This window comes from Perognathus longimembris, chromosome 8 (genome assembly GCF_023159225.1).
Source record: "Perognathus longimembris pacificus isolate PPM17 chromosome 8, ASM2315922v1, whole genome shotgun sequence".
Classification (NCBI taxonomy): Eukaryota; Metazoa; Chordata; class Mammalia; order Rodentia; family Heteromyidae; genus Perognathus; species Perognathus longimembris.
Window position 1 is genome coordinate 2,078,029 of NC_063168.1, and position 23,793 is coordinate 2,101,821.

Below are 23,793 nucleotides of genomic sequence, written 5' to 3' on the forward strand. Positions count from 1 at the left end.
CAACCAATAAAAATTCTGGCCACAGTGGTGCACTCCTGCCATAGTTATAGCAGGAAGCATAAACAGGAGGACTGGAGTCCAGCCCAGACCGGGCAAAAATTGAGACCCGATATTAAAATTAATCAAAGACGCTAGAGGGCATAGATCAGGACATGACGCCCCAAGTTCAAATCCCAGTACTGCTGAGAACACAATTAAAAGTAAAAATTAAAAAGAAATAAAGACATCCTTCATTTTCTCAGTTGAGCCATCTAGGAAATGCTTCTCTGCCGGTAGTCCTGCCTCTGTCTCTGCCTCTGCCAGCCTAGCGCCACCATCATCAAGCTGGGTGACTCCTTTTCCTCTCAGATCCTCTTTCTTGGTTTCTGGAGCCACATGTGGTTGTGTTTATGAAGCACACAGGACTCCAGCAAAGAAGTGAGGACCCCCTGGCCTGCGGGGACTGAAGAAAGGCTCAGATAGGATGCGATATTAAAACCGAGTGAAGGGGCTGGGGATATAGCCTAGTGGCAAGAGTGCCTGCCTCGGATACACGAGGCCCTAGGTTCGATTCCCCAGCACCACATATACAGAAAACGGCCGGAAGCGGCGCTGTGGCTCAAGTGGCAGAGTGCTAGCCTTGAGCGGGAAGAAGCCAGGGACAGAGCTCAGGCCCTGAGTCCAAGGACTCAGGCCCAGGACTGGCCAAAAAAAAAAAAAAAAAAAAAAAAAAAACCGAGTGAAGACAAGGGGGTGCGGGGGGTGCTCAGGGCTTGGCTCCCACCCCCGAGCGCCACGTGCGGTTCTCATCATCCACCTGTCTCCCCTCGGCCGCATGGTTCTGGCACTGAGACGCAGCCTCCATCAGCGCATAACAGATTCGGGAGATCAAAACAGCTCTGACTTTCGATGTTTCTGCTCAAGTGCCAGAAGACCACAGACAAAGCTGGATGCTCTGCCCAGAGCCTTAGAATCGCTGTAAGGGCCGCGCGTGCGTGCTCTTCCCGGAGCTCTGGGGACGTCGTGGAGTGCAGGCCGTAGCCATCTGCACCGTCCTCAAGGCAGCTGCGTCCTGTTCAGCTTGCCGGGCTTTCAGTCTCCCGCTTCCTCCTCTGCCTTCCTCTACTGCTGTTCAGGGCCCTGCTGAGCCCTTTGGGCCAACCTGGGTGATCTAGAGTGGCCTTCCTGTTTTGTTTTGTTCTGTGTTGTTTTTGAGGCAGGGTCTTGCTACATAACAAGGCTGTTGTGGAATTTGCTATGTAGTTTAGACTGGCCTCAAAAACTTAGGATCCTCCTGCCTTGCCCACCCCCCCAACCCCCTCCCCCAGCAGGGATGAGATTACAGGCACTATAAGAAAGGGAGCAGAAAGATGAACTCAACAGTCCAACGGATGGGGTTTTTGGTTTTGTTTTGCCAGTCCTGAGGCTTGGACTCAGGGCCTGAGCACTGTCCCTGGCTTCTTTTTGCTCAAGGCTAGCACTCTACCACTTGAGCCATAGCGCCACTTCTGGCCTTTTCTGTGTATGTGGTGCTGGGAATCGAACCCAGGGTCTCATGCATGTAGGCAAGCACTCTACCGCTGAGCCACATTCCCAGCCCTTCCAACAGGTTTTATTCAGACTAAAAGCCTAGGAAGGACAAACGAGTCTCCTGCAGCCTGGCTGAAGAAATGGCACACCTCCCTTACAGCTAGGGTCTCTTTGAATATTAAGGAAAGCAGTGGACGTGGAGGGAGGTGGAGGTGGGGTGGAGAGCGATCGTATCTTGAATAGCATCTGGGTCTGCCAGGGGCTTCAGTGCCCGACATGGCCTTGCTCTTAGACTCGTCTCCAAAACCGTCGGTGCACGATTTGTTCAGGGTGAAGGGGAGGGGCAGCAAGAACAGTTCTAAGATATGGTGGGGGGGGGTGGGGTAGGTGAGTCCCTTCAGTTTATTTTCCATCAGGCACGACCCCAACCCTTGGCCCCTCTGTTTTAAGGCCATGGAGTTAGTCACCCGAGTCACCCTGCAGTGTCTGCGTGTGAGCAGGTAGATTCAGAGGGCCAGGGGTGAGGGACGGAATTTTTTTTTTTTTTGACAGGGATATAATTCCACTGCCCATAGTCCCTGACCCGGGCCTCGGCTGACATCTGTACCCCGCCCTGGGGTCCTGCTGAGCACCCCCTCTCCACGCAGGGCATGGGTGCGGCCGGGTAGGCCCCAGGCCCCGGGGAGGCATCGGTGCGTGTGCTTAGGGCAGGACGGAGCCCAGGACACGCGAGGTTCACCCGAGGATGTTTAGTATCTGAAATTCATCGCCGACAATTAAAAAACCAACACCAAAAAACCAAGACCGGGATCATGAAAGCCTGGACTTCCCATTTCTCTTGGGGATTCGGCGGCCCTGGAAACCCTGAATTCCAGGTCACGCGGGGCCTCTGCCCCCCAGGTCCCATCGGCGTCCAGGGGTGCCATGGTTGGGGGGGTGCACCCTCTGGTACCCAGCAGAGCCCCCCCCCCCCCCCCGCAGCATGTGTTCCTTCTTTCCATTCTCCACACGGGCCTCGCAGGAGCTTCCAGTGCGCTGACCCGCGCGCGAGGGCGAGGGGCGCGAGGGCGCGGGGCGCGGGGCGCGGGGCGCGGGGGCGCGGGGGCGCGGGGCGCGGGGCGCGGGGGCGCGGGGGCGCGGGGCGCGGGGGCGCGGGGGCGCGGGGCGGCGGGGGCGCGGGGGCGCGGGGGCGCGGGGCGGCGGGGGCGCGGGGCGGCGGGGCCGCGGGGCGGCGGGGGCGCGGGGCGGCGGGGGCGCGGGGCGGCGGGGGCGCGGGGCGGCGGGGGCGCGGGGCGCGGGGCGCGGGGCTGGTGTCTTTGGGCAGGGTGTCCTCGGACGCCCCGCCGCCCCGTGGGCCCCCCAGATCCTCCCCACGCGTTCCGCCCCCCCCCGCCCCCGCCCCCGGGCGGGCGGAGCGCGAGGCCGCCGCGGGGGCCCGAGCTGGGTGGGGAGCCCGCCGCGGGCCGCGGGCCGCAGCCCGTCCTCCGCGCTCCCCGAGGGGCCCCGCGCCGCCCGGGCCGGGGGAGGGCAGAGTCCGCCGCGGCCGCGATGCCCGGGGCGCACCGCCTGCGATCCAAGCGCCCCGAGGAGGAGGAGCCGCCCTCCCAGGAGGTAAGGGGGCGCCGCCCGACGCCCGCCCCGCCGGACCCCACCCACCGCTGGCTGCTGGAAACGGGGACTCAGCGCCGGGGCCCCCGGGCCACCCTGCCCCGAGCCTGGGGGGCCCCCGCGCCCGGGCTGCCCAGTCCCAGAGCGCGCCCCGCACGTCGGGGCCCGGGGGGAGCGGCCCCGCCGGTGGCTGGGGCGCGAGGGGCTCGGGCTCCGCCGTGGTTGCGCCCCTGGGTCCCGATGCCCCCTTCCCCCGACAGCCCGAGCTTCCTCGGAGGCCGGGGCTCCCCGGAGGCGCCCGAGCTGCGCGCTTTGGCTGGACAGGGGCTGGGGCGGAGGCGGAGGCGGGGTCCCCTGGCCCACTCGGGAATCACAAGATGGGGGGCCTCCGCCCGGAGCCCCTGGCTCCCTCTCGGTCAGGCTAGGGATGGTCCGCCACAGCCGCTCCGTGGCGGCCCCCGGCCCAGCGCCCTGGCTGTCACCGTCCTCCGCGGCCTCTGGGCGTCCGTCAGTGGGCACTGGGCCCCCTGGGGCTGTGTAGGTGCTGGGGTCCACCTGCCCGCCCTGAGCTGGCTTCTCAGCTCCGGCTTGTGACTGTCACCCCGGCCACCGGGCTTCGCCAGCTCGTGGCAGGGGTGCCCCCGCCAAGGGGTGCCCAGGACAGGCTAGTGCCCAGGGCACCGGGCAGCCCGCACTAACTCGCCGGTCTCCCACAGAGGAGGGACAGCCTCCAGAACTCCCAGGGGGGTCTGCCATGTCACCCCGTCCTTAAGGGAGCAGGTAAGGGAGGCAGCCAGGACTTGTTGGTTTGCAGCTGCTAATGCGTGCGTGCTGGGGTCAGGTCTTCAGGCTCGGCGTGGTTGGAAGACCCACCCCAAGCAAGCCTGAAAGATCAGGGAGCCGGTACCAACCAACAGTCCTCAGCAGAACTCCTTGTTTCCTGAGAGGACAGCAGGGATTGAATCATTAAATCGGACACAACCTAGGCTAATTGACTGGGTTAATTTTTCTTTTTAAGTTAAGCTGTGGGATAAGATACAGTGGTGCATAGCTGTAGGACCCCAGCTTCTCCGGATGGGAGGCTCGAGACTGGCAGCGGATCAGGTGATTGAGAGCGGATCTCACAAACGTCTCTGGCTGTGGTTCCCGACTGTAATCCCAGCTGCTTTGGGTGGAGGAGAAAGGAGGATCCCGCCTAAAGTCAGCTGAGTAAGATGAAAGAGACCTTCCTTATCTGAGAAACAAATTGCAACCAAAGGGCGGGGGTGGGGCTGAAGACAGGGAGGAATTGCAGGGCCCCCGAGTTCAAACTTCAGTAGCACCAGAAATTAAAAAAAAAATACATAAAATAAAAATTAAGGAAATCAGCTTTGGGTCACAGAATAAGAAGCTGCCTCCTCACCTGAAATGTCCTACTAGCACCCTGTCCTATCTAGATTTTTTTGGTAAGTATCCGCTGGGCTTTTCTTCTGGCAGCTATTAAAGAGAGAATCAATTTCTTTGGTGAACGGGACACTATCCGTTTTGACATAGAAACAACCTGCTGCCAGTGATTCAACCTGACTGCCGGTTAGGATTAGTGGAAGCTTCTAGGAACATACCTGGCTCAGCCGTGGTTCTGATTTTTGACCCAGGTGCGGCCTAGGCCACAGAAACTTAGATTACAGGGAGATTCAAGATGCAGAGGCACTTCTGTGCTGGTACTGGGGCTTGAACTCAGGGCTTTGGCTTTTTTTGCCCAAGGCTGAGCCTCTACCACTTGAGCCACAGCTCCACTTCAAGCTTTTTGCTGTTTAACTGGTGGTGAGAGCCTCACGGACTTTCCTGCCCAGGCTGGCTTTGAAGTGAGATCCTCAGGTAGTAGTCTTCTAAGTAGCTAAGGTAACAGGCACGAGCCCCCGACGCCTGGTCTGCGCTGTTTCCTTTCCACAGATCTATAGGATCGCCTTTTATTTGAATGTTCTTATTCTTCCACTTATCTATGCAGGGGGTGTGTGTGCATAGGCACACGCATGTGTGTGCAACACACAGAGCCTTGCACGTGCCCTGTCCCTGAGCCACGCGTCTGGGGCCCTCGCCAGGGGCTTGGGTTACCCTGCCTTCCAGCGCTTTGCCTTATAGTGATGCGCCCAGGAGTTCTTGGCAGGAGAAAATGGCGGTAACTAGAAAGAAAGGCCACAGAAGGGCTTTCGCATGTGTGGTGGGATCGCACGGTCCCCGGGAGCATTGGGAGACAGTGTTGGCTGTCGGGTGGTCCATTTCGAAATGCCCACAGGAGCCAAGGAACGAAAAAAAGCCCAGTGCACGGGGTGGGCTGGGTCAAGATGGTGAATGTCAGGGTAGAGTAGGGCCTGTGTGTCCAGCCTGTGAATCTGGGCCTGGCCATGAGGTTGGCTTTGACCAAAGGGACATTAGAAGATGGTTTTTTGTTCCCTTTCTGGTGCTAGGGCTTGAACTCGGGGTGTAAGCGCCGTCGCTCAGCTTTTCTATCTCCTAAGGCACAGCTCCACTTCCGGAGTTTTGCTAGTTAATTGGAGACCAGAGTGTCACGGACAATCCTGCTCCAGTCGTCCTTGAGCCTCCATCCTCAGATCTCAGCTTCCCGAGTAGCCAGGCTGACAGGCGGGGGCCACGGCAACTGGTTGGCGCCTGACTCCACCTGGGATGGGCATGGCCAAGAGGTGTGAAGACAATTCCTGTACCACCCACAGCGACTTCCAGAGTCTCCCCCAAGCGCGGTTCTCAGCTAAGCTGGCCCGGAGCAGCTCCGCTCACCCACAGACTATGGGGAAGTAGTGTTGATTCAGGCGATTTACTAGGGGGGCCAGAAGCAAACACTACAGTAATACAACTCTGCAGTGCCAAACGTCAGGATCTTTTAAACAGAAACCATAAGTTCAAATTTTTGCGCAAGCTCCAATTTTGAGAAAAATCTGCATTACTTGCCAATGTCCTAAAAGCACTCGATGGGCCAAACAAAACACATCTTGAGGCTGAACTCGGTGGTTTGCCAGTTCCTATATAGATAGAAGCAGAGGGGTTTCTGTGAGCAGTGCCTCATTCCTGTCATCTGCCACCCTGCTTGCCACAGGGGGAATGCCTGGGGCTGGGAAGATGGCCTAGTGGCAAGAGTGCCTGCCTCATATACATGAAGCCCTAGGTTCGAGTCCTCAGCACCACGTATACAGAAAACGGCCAGAAGTGACGCTGTGGCTCAAGTGGCAGAGTGCTAGCCTTGAGCAAAAAGAAGCCAGGGACAGTGCTCAGGCGCTGAGTCCAAGCCCCAGGACTAGCAAAAAAAAAAAAAAAGGGGGGGTGAATGTTCATTTGCAATGGATGGGGAGACTGGACACGTCTTTGCTCTCCATGGAGAGCTTCTGGAATCATCTTTCCTTTTCTCTCCCTCTCAGAGATTCTGAAGGATTCAGAAAAATGACTTATTACAAAGTTAGGGACAGACACACAAAATCCATGTAGTTTTCTTCCTTGAGGGAGAAGTGGTGTAGCTAATGGAAAGAGGAGAGAACGTGGGACGTCAGTTACTGTCACAGTCCAGTGAGGCCAGAAACGACATGAGAAGCCATAGGAAAGTGCTTGCGTGCCGATGAGCGCTTTCTCCCTCGCCCTTCTTCTCTTTTGGTGGTTCTGGGGAATCCATGCTTGCTCGTCAGGTACTCCACCGTTTGAACCACACCTCCAGCCCTTTTCTGGGCTGGTTATTTACTTAGTGCCAGTCCTGGAGCCAGAACCCAGGAGGTGGGCGCTTGTTGGTTGGTGCTTGGTGCTCTCCCACTTGAGCCACACTCTGCTTCTGGCGTTTTGCCTGGGCTGGCTTTGAACGGTGATCCTCAGGTCTCAGCCTCCGGAGTAGCTGGGCGCGTGGACACGAGCCGCGGCCTCCAGCTTGGGTGGGATGTTTTTGAGGAGGGTCTTGCTGGATGCTTGGGCTAGCCTGGCCTTGCGATCCTTCCTTGCGCGTCTTCTGTAACTGGGGACGACGGGTGTGCACCACCGTGCCCGGCCACGTGTTTGCCCCTTAGGGGGGATATAATCATGTGCGAGGACTCCGTCCAGCCGTGGGCTGAGATGCTGGCCTCGAGTCTCCGTCCCGGCACTATGCTTCACTCCTAAATAGCGGGGAGTCCTCAAGCTGGTGGCTGGAGCCACCACACCTGGCTAGAGCAGAGGTTTCCAATCTCCACTACGCATTTAGATCCCCTTCAGGCTTTAAAAACACGGATCCTAGCTCCCATCTCTCAGATTCTGACGCAGTTGGCCCGCGTGTGATCTTGACCTTGGGGGTCTGGGAAAGCACCCAAGGTCATTGTTACCTGGGAATTCAGAAATTCTGTGGTCCCCAGTACCTCCCGTGGGCTGGAGGCCCTGCACTGGAATTTAGGATACGTGTGGGAGGACATCTGTATTTGGTTGTTGCCATTTTCACACAGATGCAGCCAGGGACGCTTTCCACCGGAGCCCCGTCTGTCAGGGGAGCGCGGGGGGCAGGTCTGCCCCTGGCTCTCACGCTCATTTTTTGTTGCTGTAGTTTACTTTTCTTGGCGGTACTGGAGTTGGAACTCAGGGCCTATGCTTTCTAGCCAGGTATTCTCCCACTTGAGACAGAACCTGAACCCGTTTGGGGGATTGTTATTTTTAACAGGGCCTTGATTTCTGCCGGGGGCTAGCCTCGGACTACAAATACCTTGGATCGCTGTGGGAAAGGACTCTGCGCCACTTGTTTGTTGAAATCCACTCACATTAACTTTCCACCCAAGCTGGCCTCGAGCCATGACCCTCTAGATCTTGGCCTGCTGAGTAGCCGAGATTACAGGTGACGGCCACCACCCCAGGCTCTTCTCATCACTTTTCAATCTGGGCATTTATTTATTTGGACAACATGTAACAGCCTGATTGAACTTATAAGATTTGGACAACATGTAACAGCCTGATTGAACTTATAAGGGATACACATTATCATTGTTAAAGCAGATAATCTGATGAGTGTTGAAGCATAAAGGTACTTGTAATTGTAACATCACATCATGACACCTAGAAGTTTCCTCTATCTTTCATAACCCATACCTTGCTCCCTAACCCCTCCCCCCACCCCAGTCCCTACAACCACTGATCTGGTTTCCCCTACTGTATCATGTTTTATTCTCTATCTTATAGAGAATACAGTTTTTAGACGTCAGCTCATTCAGTAGTCACTCTGGAGAGAGAGGATTGGATTTTTTCACTCAGCACAACTATTTTGAGATGTATCAGTTGCACACTCCTTTTTATTGCTGAGTAGTATTCTACTGGGTAGCTGTACCGTATTTTGTGTACCCATTTACCTGGTTGTTGCAGTCGTTTTAGCTTTTGAGTGAGAGGGATGAACATTTGTACAAGTGCAGCCTTGGAATGGTGTGTTCAACATGTTCCACATCCCTAGGCCGGGGGTGCAAGCCTTTCTGTGGACGTGTGCTATGTGCTGCTTTTTGGTAAATACTTAGAAATGGAATGGATGGATGGCTGGACCAAAGTGGAATGCAAAAAAAAAAAAAATTCAAAAGTCAAAATACAGTTTCCACTGAATGCATGTTGCTTTTGTGCCTTGAGTAGACAGTGTCAGGCCTTGAGTTCAAGCCTCAGCTTCAGCACACACACACACACACACACACACACACACACACCCCTTGGAAAGCTCTTTAACCATCTACCAAGTAGACTAAAATGACTCTGTGTGTATGTATTTGTGTGTGCGCCCATGGCATCGGTGGCCACAACCCTTCGTATGCATGTAAAACATACCCTGCAAGGACGCATCCGCCACCTGCCCAGGGCTTCCTTCCTTTCCTTGCTTCTCTGAGAGCCCGCATTTGAATCCAGCTCAGCGAAGTGTTCTGTGGCCCAGCTGGGCTGCAGCACCCGGGGCCCCGCCTGTTGGCTCTGGGGACGGCACGGGGGAGCCGGGGGAGGGAGTCAGGGCGTGAGGGGGTCCCGAGGAGGGCAAAGGAGAAGGAGACGTGACCTTTCCTGCCCTGACCTTTGTCTCCCTTTCCTTGCTCTTGGGGGGGGGGCAGGACCTCCTCCTGGCAGCTGCCTATGTCTCCGACGCCCAGTACAACCGGAACGTCCCATTCGAAACGTCCCCCGAGGCCGTCAGGTAAAGTATGCGGTCCGCCGGCACTCGGTGTTCCTCACCAGTAGACTGGGCTGAGTCCGAAGCCGCAGGGCTGGAGATCAAAGCCGGAGCCTGGGGCGTGCTAGGCCAGGTCTTACCCCGCCTCACGCTGCTGCGTCCAAAGTCCGTGTGAAGAGAGAATAAAGGAGGAAGGAACACACGGGGAGGCAGCACTCCCGTTTGTTTAATTCATTGAATTTCTTTTTTTTTTTATTTTACTACTGCCAGGGTTTGAACTCAGAACCTCACCTTTGCTCAGCTTGCTTGCTCGGCTGGCATCCTACCATGGCAGCCACACTTCCAGGCCGGCTTTTGGCTGATGGTGTCTGATGTCTTCGCTGCCTAGGCTGGCCTGTGGTCCCCTGTGGTCTCAGCCTCCTGAGCCGCTGGGATCCCCTGTGAGAGCCGCTGGCGCCAGGCTGGAATCCGGGCTTTCCCATCTCACCCCTCAGCCTCCAGCCACGCTGTTGTACTCAAATGTTTCTCGCCACCAGGGCTCAGGGTCAGACGTCCCCACGGGCAGGAAATGTCAGGTGCCTGCAGGCAGGGGTGAGGACTGTCCTCCCTCCAGCAAGGGAGCCACGTGGCTGCCAGACCCGCCCGGGCCCTCCATCACGCGGGGTGCGAGCACGCGGTCAGGCCGCCGGGCCCCGTAATGGCAGTCACGCCCACACCACGGGCGTCCCCTGCCTCAGTCGCCAACCAGAGGCCTCAAAAGAGTGTTGTTTTATTCCTGTCAAAATGTCATGAGAAAGACACCAGTTCTCACTGAAGATTGCCCAGAAAGTGTTCTTTGAGATATGATCACATTTTTTATTTTGTTTTCTGTTAGAATTTTTTAATCTTGGTATTATTATTATTATTATTACCAGTCGTGGGGCTTGGACTCAGGGCCTGAGCACTGTCCCTGGCTTCTTTTTGCTCAAGGCTAACACTCTACCTCTTGAGCCACAGCCCCACTTCTGGCTTTTCCTATATATGTGGTGCTAAGGAATTGAACCCAGGGCTTCATGTCAGCGAGGCAAGCACTCTACCACTAGGCCATAGTCCCAGCCCTCCGTTAGAGTTTTTTTTAATGCATGTACTTAAATAGTGCCTCTCATCCCCAGAATTTAAAGTATGACAAAGCTGTAACTTTATTATTTTACATACTATTCGTGTTTTTATGTGTGTGTGTGTGCGCGCGCGCTAATACCAGGGCTTAAACTCAGGGCCTACGCCCTGTCTCTGACCTTTTGTGCTGAAGGATTTGTAGCACTTGAGCCACAAGTGCTACTTCAGCTTTTTTGGTGTTTTCATTGGAAATAAGAGTCTCTGGACTTTCTTGTCTGGTTTCAGACTGTGACCCTTAGATCTGAGCCTCCTCGGTAGCTAGGGTTCCAGCATGAGCTACGGACACCCAGCTCATTAGTCACGTTTATGTGCTGATTTTTTGCGGTGTGGGCACGGAACCTAGGACCTTGAATATGCTAGGAAGATGCTCTGCCCCCGAGACAGCCTCCCCTCCCACCCCCTTTATCTTTTAGAGAAAAGCCCGAGCGCCGTCGAGCTCCTGACCCACAGGTATAACCATTTCCATTTTCTTTGCTCCTCAGACTTTACTACTTTTACAACCACTGGACGATGCGCGCAGCCACGTACTTCTTTATTTGCGTGGACCTTTCTCTTGCCCTGTTTGAGGACCCGGCTTTGTTCCCACTGCCTTTCTTGGTAAGCGTTGCCCAGGATCTGGTGAACCACATCTGTCACAGAGAAACAGAAGCCCTTGCCTCGGCCTAGCTATCCCTAAATCCCAACAAACAGGAATTTGGTTTTGGCTTCCTTGCTGGAGGGTGGAAGAATTCTGCTCCCTTGTCGGCTGACAATTCAGTTGTAAGGCATTTTAAGGGCAGTCGAAGTTTGGGGTCCTTAGGTTCACCCAAGGAAAAAGCGGGTAGAGATGGCCTGAAATGTATCTATTTAAATGTATATACTTAATCCCAAATAATGTTATCCTAGAATGTAATATTTGACATGCACTTGCCATATTTTCAGAGTCAAAAATCACTGGGGTATTTTGCTGAATAGTTGACCACAGGGGATTTCGGGTAGCATATCAAATGAGCCAGCGAATCCAGCTGGATCTACATGATAAACTGACAGCTTTTCACTGTCTGTCTTAATGGCTGTCACTTGCTCAGCAATGACGACCTGTTGAGTGCTCTAGTGTTTTCTGTCGCTTTCTCTACATTCTCCTTGGCTTTACGGGGCTCCTGTGAGGTGGGCACTCCCTCCACTCCACTCCCGCCCCCCACCTTTTCTTTTCTTTTTTTTTTTTTTTCTGGTAGTGGGACCTTCCTTGTGCTTGCTTGGCTTGCTTGTTCAGCTGGTGCTTTACCACCGAGCCATTCCTCCAGTCCAGAGTTTTGCTGGTGAATTAGAGACGGGAGTTTCTTGGACTTATCTGTCTCTGCCGGCTCTGAACAGGGATCCTTTGGCTTTTAGCCTCCTGAGTAGCCAGGATTACAGGTGTGAACCACCAGCGCCTGGAGTTATTCTCTTTCTAACAGATGAGAAGGCTGAGTCCTGGAAAGCTTATCTGACCTGTTCATGGGCTTCAAACCAGAAGCATGGCTCCCGATCAAGATCGTGCAGATCCGTGAAGCCTCGGGGTAGAAAGCTTCCAGCCCGGGCCTTGGCGCACGCGTGGTGTGGAGAAGCGGACTCGTGCGTTCACACAGCGGGCAGGTCGCTCCCCCGCCGTCTCCTGGTGCCCGGGCTGCCCGCGGTGACGGTTCCTCAGGGCTGTCATCTGGAGGACTCCCTCCCGTCCCGAGCCCTCCCCCTCCGCGGAGTTGCTCCTGGGCTGCTCCAGAGCTGGCCTCCCGGGCCTCCACGGCGCGGAGAGGACTTGGGCCTCCTTCCCGCACTGTCACCCGAGCTGCGTGGAGAGCGCGGGCGCGCTTGCGGGTGTTCCGAGTGCCCAGCGTGGCCGGCGCCCACGGCTTGCGAGGCTCGAGGTCAGCCCCTTCCTTCAAGCCCTCGCCTCAGCGCCTCCCGTCCTCCCCGCCGAGTCGGTCGCCTCCTCGCCCCTCCCGCGTTGCCGCCGGCGCCTTCCGGGGGGCAGGGAAGGGCTCTTGTCTAGGGCGAGCTGGCGGTGGCCTGGGGCCGGGCTTCGGCCGCGTGGTGGGTTACAGGCCTGGCCGGCTGCAGGGATGTGGGCCCCGTCAGGATCGCCCTGGCTGCCACAGGCCTCCATCGTCGCCTCTCACCGCTCCAGTGCGGGCAGCCGGCTGCCCGGGGTGGTTAAGGCGTGCCCACCGTTTCCAGATCCGTCCTCGGGAAGTGCCGTCGTTCATTTCCTACTGCGAGAGCAAAGTGCCGGGAACCGAGAAATTCATAGAGAACAGAAGTGTATCCGGACGTGGCGACGCGCGCCTGGAATCCCGGTACTTGGGAGGCCTTTGAGGGCAGACTGGACTATGTAGGAAGACCTCCTCCCCCGAAACCAAAAACCTAGCAGCGAAGCAAACGGAAAGCCCAGCGCAGACGACACAAACCCTACAAGACCGGGAATGTGGATCGGGGGTGACACACGGGTCAGGCGCGAGCAAGGCCCTCGGGGCTTCCTCCTGCCAAGTGAATGAAGCATTGATGAACTGAAAAATGGAGGTTGATTGAATTCACGGTCCTGGTAGCTGGGACGTCAGCTGGGGGGCAGGCCCCCGGCCCTCTTGCTGCATCCTCGCCGGTGGAGGGCGGGCAGCCCGTGGGGACAGCGAGTGTGCGCGCTCGGTGGTCTTCCTCTTTCATAAAAGCACAGCCCCCCCCCCCACCCCCATGGCCTCCTCTCGTCCTCACTCCCAAGTGCTCCACCTCTGATACCATGACCGGACGACAGAGCCCCTGACGGCGGGCCCTGAGCTGGCGCGGTCTTCTTGCAGGCCACCTCGCTAGCAGAAGTGCTCTGCCTCGCTGCGTTCTCCGGGAGACTGGTGCATTTTGCAAAAATCACGCCTCAGACGGTGTTCTGGAAGGATACGAAAAACATCTGCGTCATGGTGACCGTCGTGGTGAGTGTTTCCCCGGGGGCCCCGTGGTGTTTGTGAGCGCAGGTGGAAATCACAGCCCCGAGAGGTTTGCTCTTGTGAAGCGTCTGCACATTTGGGGGGTTCTGAACTCGTAGACTTGCAGCAAGTATCACCAGTCCAGCTGCAAGGAGACTAAAAGTGAAAACACAATCATAGGATAGCATGACTGGCGACAGTTTAACATACCAAGAACACTTCCAAACGACAAGAAAAAAAGCTGGGAACTTGGGAGGGAAAACATGAGGAGAGAATGAGAGGGCGAGGGGGACACTGTTCAAAAGGAAATGAGGGGGGGGGGACACTGTCCAAAAGGAAATGCACACATTGTTTGACCCATGTAACTGTCACCCCCTTGTACATCACCGTTACAGTAAAGTTAAAAGGTAAATTAAAAAAGAGATGCTCCAGTAGAAAAACGAGCTGACACTAAGTGAGGCCAACTCATTCGAGAAGGAATAACGAGAGCGGGCGCCGGGCGCTCCCGCCTGCAAAGCTGCTCGCGAGGCTGAGAGCTGAGGACTGAGTTTCAGAGCCAGCGCAGGCGGGAACGCGTGCGAGACTCTGATGTCCAAGTAAGCAGCAAAACGCTGGAAGTCGAGCTGTGGCTCAGGTGGTAGAGTGATAGCCTCGGGTGGAGAAGTTAAGGACAGAGCCTGAGTTCCAGCCCCAGCACTGGCTAAATAACTAAATAGAAGGAATAAAGAAAGTGGCTGATAAGAAGATGTCCGTCCTAGGGCGTTTGCTGCTCCTCGATGGAGGACAAGCTCCCTCGATGTCCGTGGACGAGACGCCTTTCCAGTGCCAGCCCCCCTCACTGTGACCGCTGCTGAGCCCGGCTCCTTCACAGGACAAGCTACTCCAGGCCCTCTCCACTTTTCTCGAACCCCAGAGGAGCTGGTGCTTTCTGAAAACCAGCACCCCGGGGCTCTAGGCCTGAGGGAGAGAGGAGCGGAGGCTTGCACCCCGAGTCCGGGTGCTTCAGGCCGACCCGTGCACCCCTGGGGTCTTCACCACAACCCGGTGAGGTAGCCGTCACCCATGTACAGATGGAGAAACCCGAGGCCCAGGAGGGGTAACGGTCACACAGCTAGGGAGAGAACTTCACGTTCTTCCTCTTCAGCCTTATTCTAGGTACAGGACTTATTCTAGGTACAGTAAGCCGGGGGGGGGGGGGGCGGGGATGGCCAGAGAGGGGCAGGGGATGCACAAAGAACAATATGGAGTTAACGGGAAGGACTGCCCTCCCGACAGACAACTCACTCTTGGGCCTCCGGAGGGCTAGCCTGTGCCTCTTCCAGCGCAGCTGTGGCGGGCAGGGCCGGCCGCCCCGCTTGGACTCGCTTCTCATAGCCCGTGGCTGCTTCGGGAGGCGTCTCCGGTGCTCCCACGCACGCCCGGTTTCACCAGTAGAAACACACTGGGTGGGCAGCCGCCTCCGTGCCAGGCGGAGGGGCCATGTTCAGACCCCAACGGCCATCCTTTATTGCACGGACAGAAAGACAACCCTGGGGGAAACCGAGAGAGGAGGGACAAGGGGCAGATGACGAGTCTTAGGCTTTTGCTCTGTCTAGAAACGCCAGAAAGTGTTCCTTGAGCTGGTCCTTGGCTGTGGCCCTGGGCTCCCCCAGCTTGGCTCCAACAGTAGAGATGGGGCCATGCACTTGACAGCTTACACGACGACCCCGAGTTCAAATGCTCTGGTACCTTCTGCCAGGACACAGCTTCCTTGCTGTCCCCCGCTGGATGTCTGGAATAAAATTTTTAAAAATGAGATGTCCATTCTAATAAAAATGTAAACAACAACGAAGTATTATGCACATGCCTATAAGACAGTGGTAGCAAAGTAGAAAGAAAACAACCCTCCTGGGCTGGGGGTATAGCCTAGTGGCAAGAGTGCCTGCCTCGGATACACGAGGCCCTAGGTTCAATTCCCCAGCACCACATATACAGAAAACGGCCAGAAGCGGCGCTGTGGCTCAAGTGGCAGAGTGCTAGCCTTGAGCGGGAAGAAGCCAGGGACAGTGCTCAGGCCCTGAGTCCAAGGCCCAGGACTGGCCAAAAAAAAAAAAAAAAAGAAAACAACCCTCCTTATATATCTTATACACAAACCTCCTGACGCCCCATGCAAAGGCTGATGGTCAGGTCCTTGCAGAGCCTCCACTGCTGATGCACCTGCACCCTGGACCGTCGTTCCTGGGAGCTTATCTTCAGGAAAGCAGGATACACGTGAGGTATAGACACGCGATTAATTGGTGGTGTCTGAGTTGTACGTGACATTGAAATTTTGGAAACAATACAATCTCTTGACATGGGGACAGCGGGTAACATGCTAAATAAACGACACTATGCAGACCCTAAATTGTCCTTAAAGACGCGTGTCTGTTACCAAGGAGGAATGCTTACCATTGGTGAAGTCAAAAGAACAGGCCATAATCTAGCCCCCCAAGTCCTGGGAGTAAGACCCGTCTTTCTGACCTGGCTCTGAAGGGCCTTCTATCGGACACTGCCCCCTTTCGCTGTCTCCCTTCCACCCCACTCCCAAGACTTTTGCTTTTTTTTTGTTTGTTTGTTTTTTTTGTTTTTGGCCAGTCCTGGGCCTTGGACTCAGGGCCTGAGCACTGTCCCTGGCTTCTTCCCGCTCAAGGCTAGCACTCTGCCACTTGAGCCACAGCGCCGCTTCTGGCCGTTTTCTGTATATGTGGTGCTGGGGAATCGAACCTAGGGCCTCGTGTATCCGAGGCAGGCACTCTTGCCACTAGGCTATATCCCCAGCCCAAGACTTTTGCTTTTTAAACATGTCTGTGACTCTGCCCTCCAGCGTGGCTCTTGCTCTGAGTCTTATCTTTTCAAAATTCAGTCTTTTCTGTAAGGTTGCATCGAGGACTGTCTGCCACGAAACCTCTCCAGACAGTGCAAGCCCGTGGATTCTTCCCAGGCTGCTTCTCGGGGCAGCCATGCTGGCTGGCTGGCTCCCTGGGGTCCCTGCTGGTGCATGACTATGTCTGTGTCTGTGACCGGTGTCTGTGTCTGTGTCTGTGTCTGGTGTCTGTTGTCTGTGTCTATGTCTGTTGTCTGTGTCTGTTGTCTGTGTCTGGTGTCTGTGTCTGTCTGTGTCTGTTGTCTGTTGTCTGTCTGTGTCTGTTGTCTGTGTCTGGTGTCTGTGTCTGGTGTCTGTGTCTGTCTGTGTCTGTGTCTGTTGTCTGTGTCTGTGTCTGTGTCTGTTGTCTGGTGTCTGGTGTCTGTGTCTGTGTGTGTCTGGTGTCTGGTGTCTGTGTCTGTGTCTGGTATCTGTGTCTGTGTCTGTGTCTATGTCTGTTGTCTGTGTCTATGTCTGTTGTCTGTGTCTGGTGTCTGGTGTCTGTGTCTGTGTCTGGTATCTGTGTCTGTGTCTGTGTCTATGTCTGTTGTCTGTGTCTATGTCTATTGTCTGTGTCTGGTGTCTGGTGTCTGTGTCTGTGTGTGTCTGGTGTCTGGTGTCTGTGTCTGTTGTCTGTGTCTGGTATCTGTGTCTGTGTCTGTGTCTATGTCTGTTGTCTGTGTCTATGTCTGTTGTCTGTGTCTGGTGTCTGGTGTCTGTGTCTGTGTCTGGTGTCTGTGTCTGGTGTTTGTTGTCTGTGTCTGTGTCTGGTGTCTGTGTCTGTGTCTGGTGTCTGTTGTCTGTTGTCTGTGTCTGGTGTCTGTGTCTATGTCTGTCCCTGTCCGTGACTTTGTCTGCTTCTCTCCCCTGTCAAGGGCAGTCTTTGAGGGATCTCTTGGGTTCCTCTGGTGGCAAACCAGAGGAACTGACACACATGGCTTCTTGATGGTAGGTTATTTTTTATTTATTTGTTTTTCTCAGATACACTGGGTTCATCTTTTGTCCTGTCCTTACAACATTAACCTTTTGCTTATAAATTTGAATTCATAAGATGAATAAAAACTAATAACATTAATATAATATATACTATATTATACATATGGTATTATAATGTATTATAGAATATATATATAATATATATATAATATATATATATATATATATATATATATATATCCTAGACATCCTTACCTCTGCTTCTAGGTTAGACTATCAACTGAGGAAAGTTCATTAATGCATTGCTTGGAAACACGACCTGTCACAATGGATAGTGAGAGCTTGGAGAGGAAGCTGTCTGGACTCTGGTCCCAGTTCCCCTTCCTAGCGAGGTGGTCAAGCACCACGTGTTTACCCTCTCGGTGTCTCAAGATGCTCCAACCCAGAATAGTGCCTCCCTAACGTATGTAGTAAAGGGAAAATGAAGTCACCTACAGGAGGCGGAGCTGCAGTGTCGCTCTTGGTGAAGCATGCGGCCCCGTTGTGGGCAGGCGGAGGGGATTCCACCGTCCTTGGTTGGTGCGGTTCTGATGTTTGTCCCGTGCCTCCCGTAGCTGACCCTGGTGGACCTGATAACCTACGGGTCCCTGGAGACTCTTCACATCCGCAGCGTGCGGTGGTCCAGGGCACTGAGGCCAGTCTTCCTAATTAACTTCCCCGAGAGTCGCCAGGTAAGGACGCGGCGTGGGGTTCAGATGGCTCGGGGTTCGTTCCCTTCACTCTGTACGAGAGGAGCTGACCTCTCGTCACGCAAACGCGCTCCCCTCCCCCAGATTCGAAGGGCTTTTTCGAAGCATCCGGAACACCCTCCCTGATGTCCTCTGCGTCTTTCTCCTGTTTCTGTTCAGTGTGCTCGTCTTCTCCCTCATGGCCTTGAAGCTTTTCGGAGACAGGTGAGCCCGGGCCCTGGGGACGTGTCCCTGGGTCCCTGGGGAGTCTCCCGCCTCGGGGTGGAGGCGGCGGCAGGTGGATCTGCTCCCGCGTGCCAGGCGTGCCCTCGAGAGGGGAGATGGGCATCTGTGTGTGTGGTTTTCACTTCGTGTTTCTGGTTCTCCTCTAGGGGACTGAAGACAGCGGAAGGCGACCCCTACTTCACGAACATTCTAGACATAGCCTTTGAGCTCTACGTGCTGGTCACCACGGCCAACAGTCCCGACGTCATGTACGCCCCAGATCCGTATCTGTGGGCATCTGTAGTGGAATCTGTGTTAAGAACAGCAGCTTTGGGGCTGAGGGGTGGCTCGGTGGTAGTACGATTGCCTAGCATGTGTGGGCCCCTGGGTTCAATCCCAGCACAGCAAAACAGAACAGAAAGACAGCTTTCTCCTGACACCAGCAGGGCTGAGAGAGGAAAACGCGATTTTCTGTGTAGTCATATTCATAGTAAAGACGGAGAAGAATACGACATTTTACACTATTAATAGCCTACCCTCTGGACCTAAAGCTACATTTGGGTGTTTTTTAATTGAAAGCAGTTTGAGATTCAATGCTTAAGTAGTGGAGTCTACATTGTTTTCCAGAATCTTCTCTGAATCTTGAGTCTAGAGACTTCAAAGTCTTTGTGAAGGAGCCAGGGTGAGTTCCCTTATTCTTTTTTTTTGGCCATTCCTGGGGCTTGAACTCAGGGCCTGAGCACTGTCCCTGGCTTCTTTATGCTCAAGGCTAGCACTGTACCACTTGAGCCACAGCGCCACTTCTGGCTTTTTCTATATATGAGGAATCGAACCCAGGGCTTCATGCATGGTAGGTAAGCACTCTACCACTAGGCCACATTCCCAGCCTCCGGGCTCCCTTATTCTTGAGGCAGTAGCTTCGGCTACACAAAACAGTACAGAAAGGGAAACAGCACCTCCTCACCCCGCCTCCCGCAATGCCAGTTCTCCACGCTTGTGGACACTGCAGAGGAGGAAATCTAGGGTTATCTTCTACCATCCCATTCTTGTGGGGTTACCTTGTGAACAGCCATGTAGCTACTCAGCTCGCAGTGCACTGCTCCACGAGCCATGTCGGGGGGGTGGGTGTCTGTCCTCTAGGTCGTGAAGGACTGCTCTTGGTTTCTTCTTGGTCCTTTCTGTCTTCAGTGAAAGCATAAGCAAGATGAAGTCTCCCATCCTGCTGTGTTCCCGTGTTCCACAGCTCCACTTCCCGTTTTTTGGGTTTTTGTTGGTGTTCCGTTGTAGCTAAGAGTCTCATGGACTTTCTTGCCTGGGCTAACTTCCCATTTGGATCCTCAGATCTCAGCCTCTTGAGTAGTCAGGATTACAGGTGTGAGCCACTGGCACCTGACTAGAGGAGTGGGTTTTTCATTGTAAAGGTGAGGATTGGATTGGGAGGTGGTTACGGTACTCACAGAGAATGCTGGTGTTTCTGCAATGTACTAAGAATTTCAGAATGGCAGGTTGGAACGAGCCACTTAGGATTAGGAATGCCATGGTTCTGAGGCCAAATCTCTCTCTCTCTCTCTCTCTCTCTCTCTCACACACACACACACACACACATACACACAATTGACTGAACTTCACAACCCAGACTGCGCATGCAAGATGTGTCTAAGGTCAGCTGTGTGTGCGTCATAGAACCTGGGTCTGTAAAGCCGAGAGATATCATTTCCTTCCAGGATGCCTGCCTACAACCTCAACTGGTGGTACTCTTTGTTCTTTATTACCTACATCATCATCAATACCTACATCTTCATGTCGGTCTTTCTGGCTGTGGTCTACAACAATTACCGGAAGAACTTGAAGGTAAGTCAGGGGTTGGAGGCTGGTGGGGGCCGAGCGGGGGCTGAGCACATTGGCTAAATATTTGGAAATGTCTTCTAGTATTTCCTCTGGTGGGTCTGAGCGTTTATTAGCACCATGCTTTCTCCTGCTAGGTGGGGAATTTCTTCATCATTCTTCACAATGGAATTTGAGACAAGAACCCAAGGTGGAGGTCTTGTCAGGACACCTGCCTCAAATTCTTTAGTGCACCCAATCACTCATGGATCTTGACACCATGTAGGGAGCTGGGAACATTCTCCAAGCTTCTAACGTCTTTCCCTTCAAACAAAGATTAACTTTCCTTAGTTTCCTTTCTTTCTTTCTCTCTCTTGCTATATTTCTTTCTCTCTCTCTCTCTTTCCTTCCTTCCTTCCTTCCTTCTTTCTGTCTCTCTCCTTATGCATGTTTGCCAGTTCTGGGCTTTAGCTCAGGGTCTGGATGCTGTCCCTGTCCCTGACGGTTTGGGCTCAAGGCCAGTACTCTTGCACTTGAGTCACAGCTGTACTTCGGTTTTGGAGTGGTTAATTGGAGAAGAGAGTCACGGGGACTTTTTGGGCCCCGCCGGCTTCAGTGGTGATCCTCTGATCTCAGCCTCCTGAGTCGCTAGGATTCCAGGCGTGAGCCACTGGCGCCCAGCCCTAGCTCATTTATTGAGACGGGGGCTCCATAACTTTCCCCCCGGGCTGGTCTCACAGTTCAGTCCTCGCGTCTCTCCTCGTTGAGCAGCTGGGTTTGTGGTCATGGACGGCGGTGCCTGGCCGAGGGCCATGTTCTTGGAAGCACGTGTGTCTTTCTGGCTGTGCGCGCTAGCCTTGCGTCTTGGCGCCTGCACCGTGGAGGTGAAGACGTGGCGCTCTGCTGACGCTTTCCCTTAAAACTCCCAACTCCGATGGTTTTTTTTTTTGTTTTTCAGAATGAGATCCGCAAATTGGCCTACCTAAAACGCCACAAAATGATGGCGGCGTTCAACATCCTGAAAGTGCGGGCGGGTGCGGAGTTGGTGGTGGCCGAGGCGGCGTGGAGGCGGCTGGCCAGGGCGGCGGGCCCCCGACACCAGCGGCGCCCACCTGGAGCCGCTGCTGCGGATCTCCGACGAGGGGCAGACGGGCCGCATGGGTAAGGGGCTTCCCCTCCCGGAGGGCTGGGGCCACCGCAACACCGCCGCAGCCGCTGCTGTCGGGGGTGTCGGCCCGAGGATTCCCCCGCTCCCCGCCAGAATCCACCGGGGCTCAAGCCCGTTAGGAGAAATGACATTAGGTCCGTGACATCCCTGCACCCTGGCTACTCAAGGTCACCTCAGACCCCTGGCAAAACCTGACACGGTGTGGCCGACTCACGAGCACTTGTCGCGGTCGTGATTCAAGCAGCCGTGATAGGAAAAGGCCTCTCCATCTTCTGTGCACACGGACATTTCCTCCTCAGGTATCTCAGGGCCCAGAGCTCGTGTTTGTCCCCACATCCTGCTCACACTTGAACCACACCTCCAATCCATCTCTCTCTGTGTGTGTTCTTTTTTAATTTAATTATTTTTTTTTGCCAGTCCTGGGTCTTGAACTCGGAGCCTGAGCACTGTCCCTGAGCTTCTTTTTGCTCAAGGCTAGCACTCTGCCACCTGAGCCACAGCGCCACTTCTGGCCATTTTCTATATACGTGGTGCTGGGGATTCAAACCCAGGGCTTCATGTACACGAGGCAAGCACTCTTGCCACTGGGCCATATTCCCAGCCCATCTTTAAATTTTAAATTATTATAAAGGGGCTGTACAGAAGGGTTGCAGTTAAAGAGTTACAGGTAAAGAATATAGTTAAAGGGGTTACAGGTAAAAAGTACATTTCTTTTCTTTTTTTTTATAAAAAACTCAGGGCCTGGGCACTGTCTCTGAGCTCTTTTGCTCAAGGCTAATGTTCTACCACTTGGAGCCACAATGCCAGTTTTTGAGTAGTTAATTGGTGATAAGAGTCTCACAGGGACTTTCCTGCCTGGGCTGGCTTCAAACTGCGATCCTCAGATCTCAGCCTCCCGAGTAGCCAGGACTACAGACGCAAGCCACCGGCCCTTGGCAAGAGTACATTTCTTCTTGGACAATGTCACTCCTTCCCTTGCTCGCTCCCAGTTTTCCCCTCCTGTCCCCACCCACAAATTGTGTAGTTCATTTTCCACACAGTGTCCAGTGAGTGCCGCTGCTGCATTTGCTCACCCTTTATCCTCCATTTCTGTGTCCCCGTTGCCCTTCCAAAGACAGATAAGTGAACAAGTAAGACAAAAGAAAATGAAAACAGTGATGAAGAAAAAAAAAACCCATCTTGTTTCCATTTCCTGGAGTTCATTGTGAAAATAGTACTTTATATGATCAGATCAGCCCAACCGTTTGCTGGCTATTTTGAAGACAGACTCACAGATTTTTCTTCCTGGGCTGGCTTTGAAACATGCTCCTCAGATCTCAGTTTCCTGAGTAGCTACGATGCCATTGGTATATGCCTCCCTCAAATATTTTCCATTCATGGTTAGTCAAATCTGTGGCTGTGGGATCTACAGACACAGAGAACGAACTGTACATTAAACATTTTAGATGAGCAAATACAACATAGCTAAGGCCATTTCTAATTGCTTGAAGCCAGCAACGTGGCTAGGCCCTGAGCCTTTGGCCTTGCTCGGTTTGGTCATTTGAGATGTGATCCTATTTGTAAAGCAGATGAGGCGAAGACTGATCTAGTTTGAAAAACGAATTCATTAGTCTGCATTTCATTATAGCTCCATAAGTGCAGCAAGAAATGTACCAGTGAGCTTTCTGCCTTACAAAAGTTAAACTTACAATATTTTAACAGGTACACAACAGCATAAATATTGCAAATACTCATGAGGTACCACCTAAATTTGTTATATTACACGTATATGTTTTGATATATCTTGAATATATAGGCATACACATATGCATATACACATGTATATGAATACACATATTGCATAGTGTTAAATCATTGTTAACAAGGAGGCTATGAGGTGAATAACGTTTCTGTAACTGAGGTCCACAAGGCCATCTGTTTTTGTAAATCAAGTTTTATTGGGCCATAGCCACACTCATTTGCTTACGTGCTGCGTGCAGCTGCTCTGGTGCTATAGCCCCACAGTTAGATGGTTGTGACTGAGACTGGGTAGCCTGCAAAACCTAGCATATTTACTACCAGGCTTTTGTAGAAAGAGCTTGCTGATGCCTAAGATTCGACGCTTGATGGCAGATCCTTCCTAACACAAAATTACTGTTGTCTGGTTTTGTTGTTTTGATTTTTGGTCTTTCTCCCACTGCTGAATTTTTTGCATGGAAGGCTGTGGATCCAATGAGATCCATGGGCTCCCTGTTGACTGCGGTTCTTTAGCAGCCTGAGACTGAGGCTGGATTCCTTGCCAGTGACCTTGGCAGGTCACCCTGAGCTCTGCTTAGGTTGTCATTCAGCGGCCTATACCATCCCGAGGTGGAGCTCACGTACCCCAGATCTCTGGGCCCACCTTTTGCCTAGCTTCTCCTTGTCCAGGCATGTTCCACCCAAGGGCCTTACACATACGTGGCTGTTAACCTGTGGAGATGCGTTTTCCTTGTAACTCTACAGACCTAGAAATTGGACAGATCCCAATGTGTTTGCTCTTTTTGTCTGACTTCGTCCATTGAGGTGATACTTGGATACTTTCGTGTGTGTCTGTGAGTCCTGGGGCCAAAACTCTGGCCAGGGCTCTTTGGCTTATCATTTTTGCTCAAGGTTGGCGCTCTACTACTTGAGCCTTGACGCTGCTTCTAGCTTTTTGCTGGCTAATTGGAGATAAGACTTGG

At 53.8% G+C, this 23,793-nt stretch overlaps 1 protein-coding gene across 1 annotated transcript in view; it reads left to right on the top strand.

The window, feature by feature from the left end:
• The first annotated feature begins 3,078 nt into the window (after positions 1-3,078).
• Positions 3,079-23,793, top strand: part of LOC125356799 (two pore calcium channel protein 1-like) — a 29,183-nt gene continuing 8,468 nt past the window's right edge. The window contains 10 exon segments of the mRNA XM_048353506.1: positions 3,079-3,120; positions 9,186-9,268; positions 10,882-10,996; positions 13,210-13,338; positions 17,764-17,893; positions 17,991-18,102; positions 18,270-18,371; positions 19,827-19,953; positions 20,885-21,013; positions 21,015-21,087. Coding sequence (XP_048209463.1) covers positions 10,910-10,996; positions 13,210-13,338; positions 17,764-17,893; positions 17,991-18,102; positions 18,270-18,371; positions 19,827-19,953; positions 20,885-21,013; positions 21,015-21,087 — 889 coding nt within the window. The 5' untranslated portion in view covers positions 3,079-3,120; positions 9,186-9,268; positions 10,882-10,909.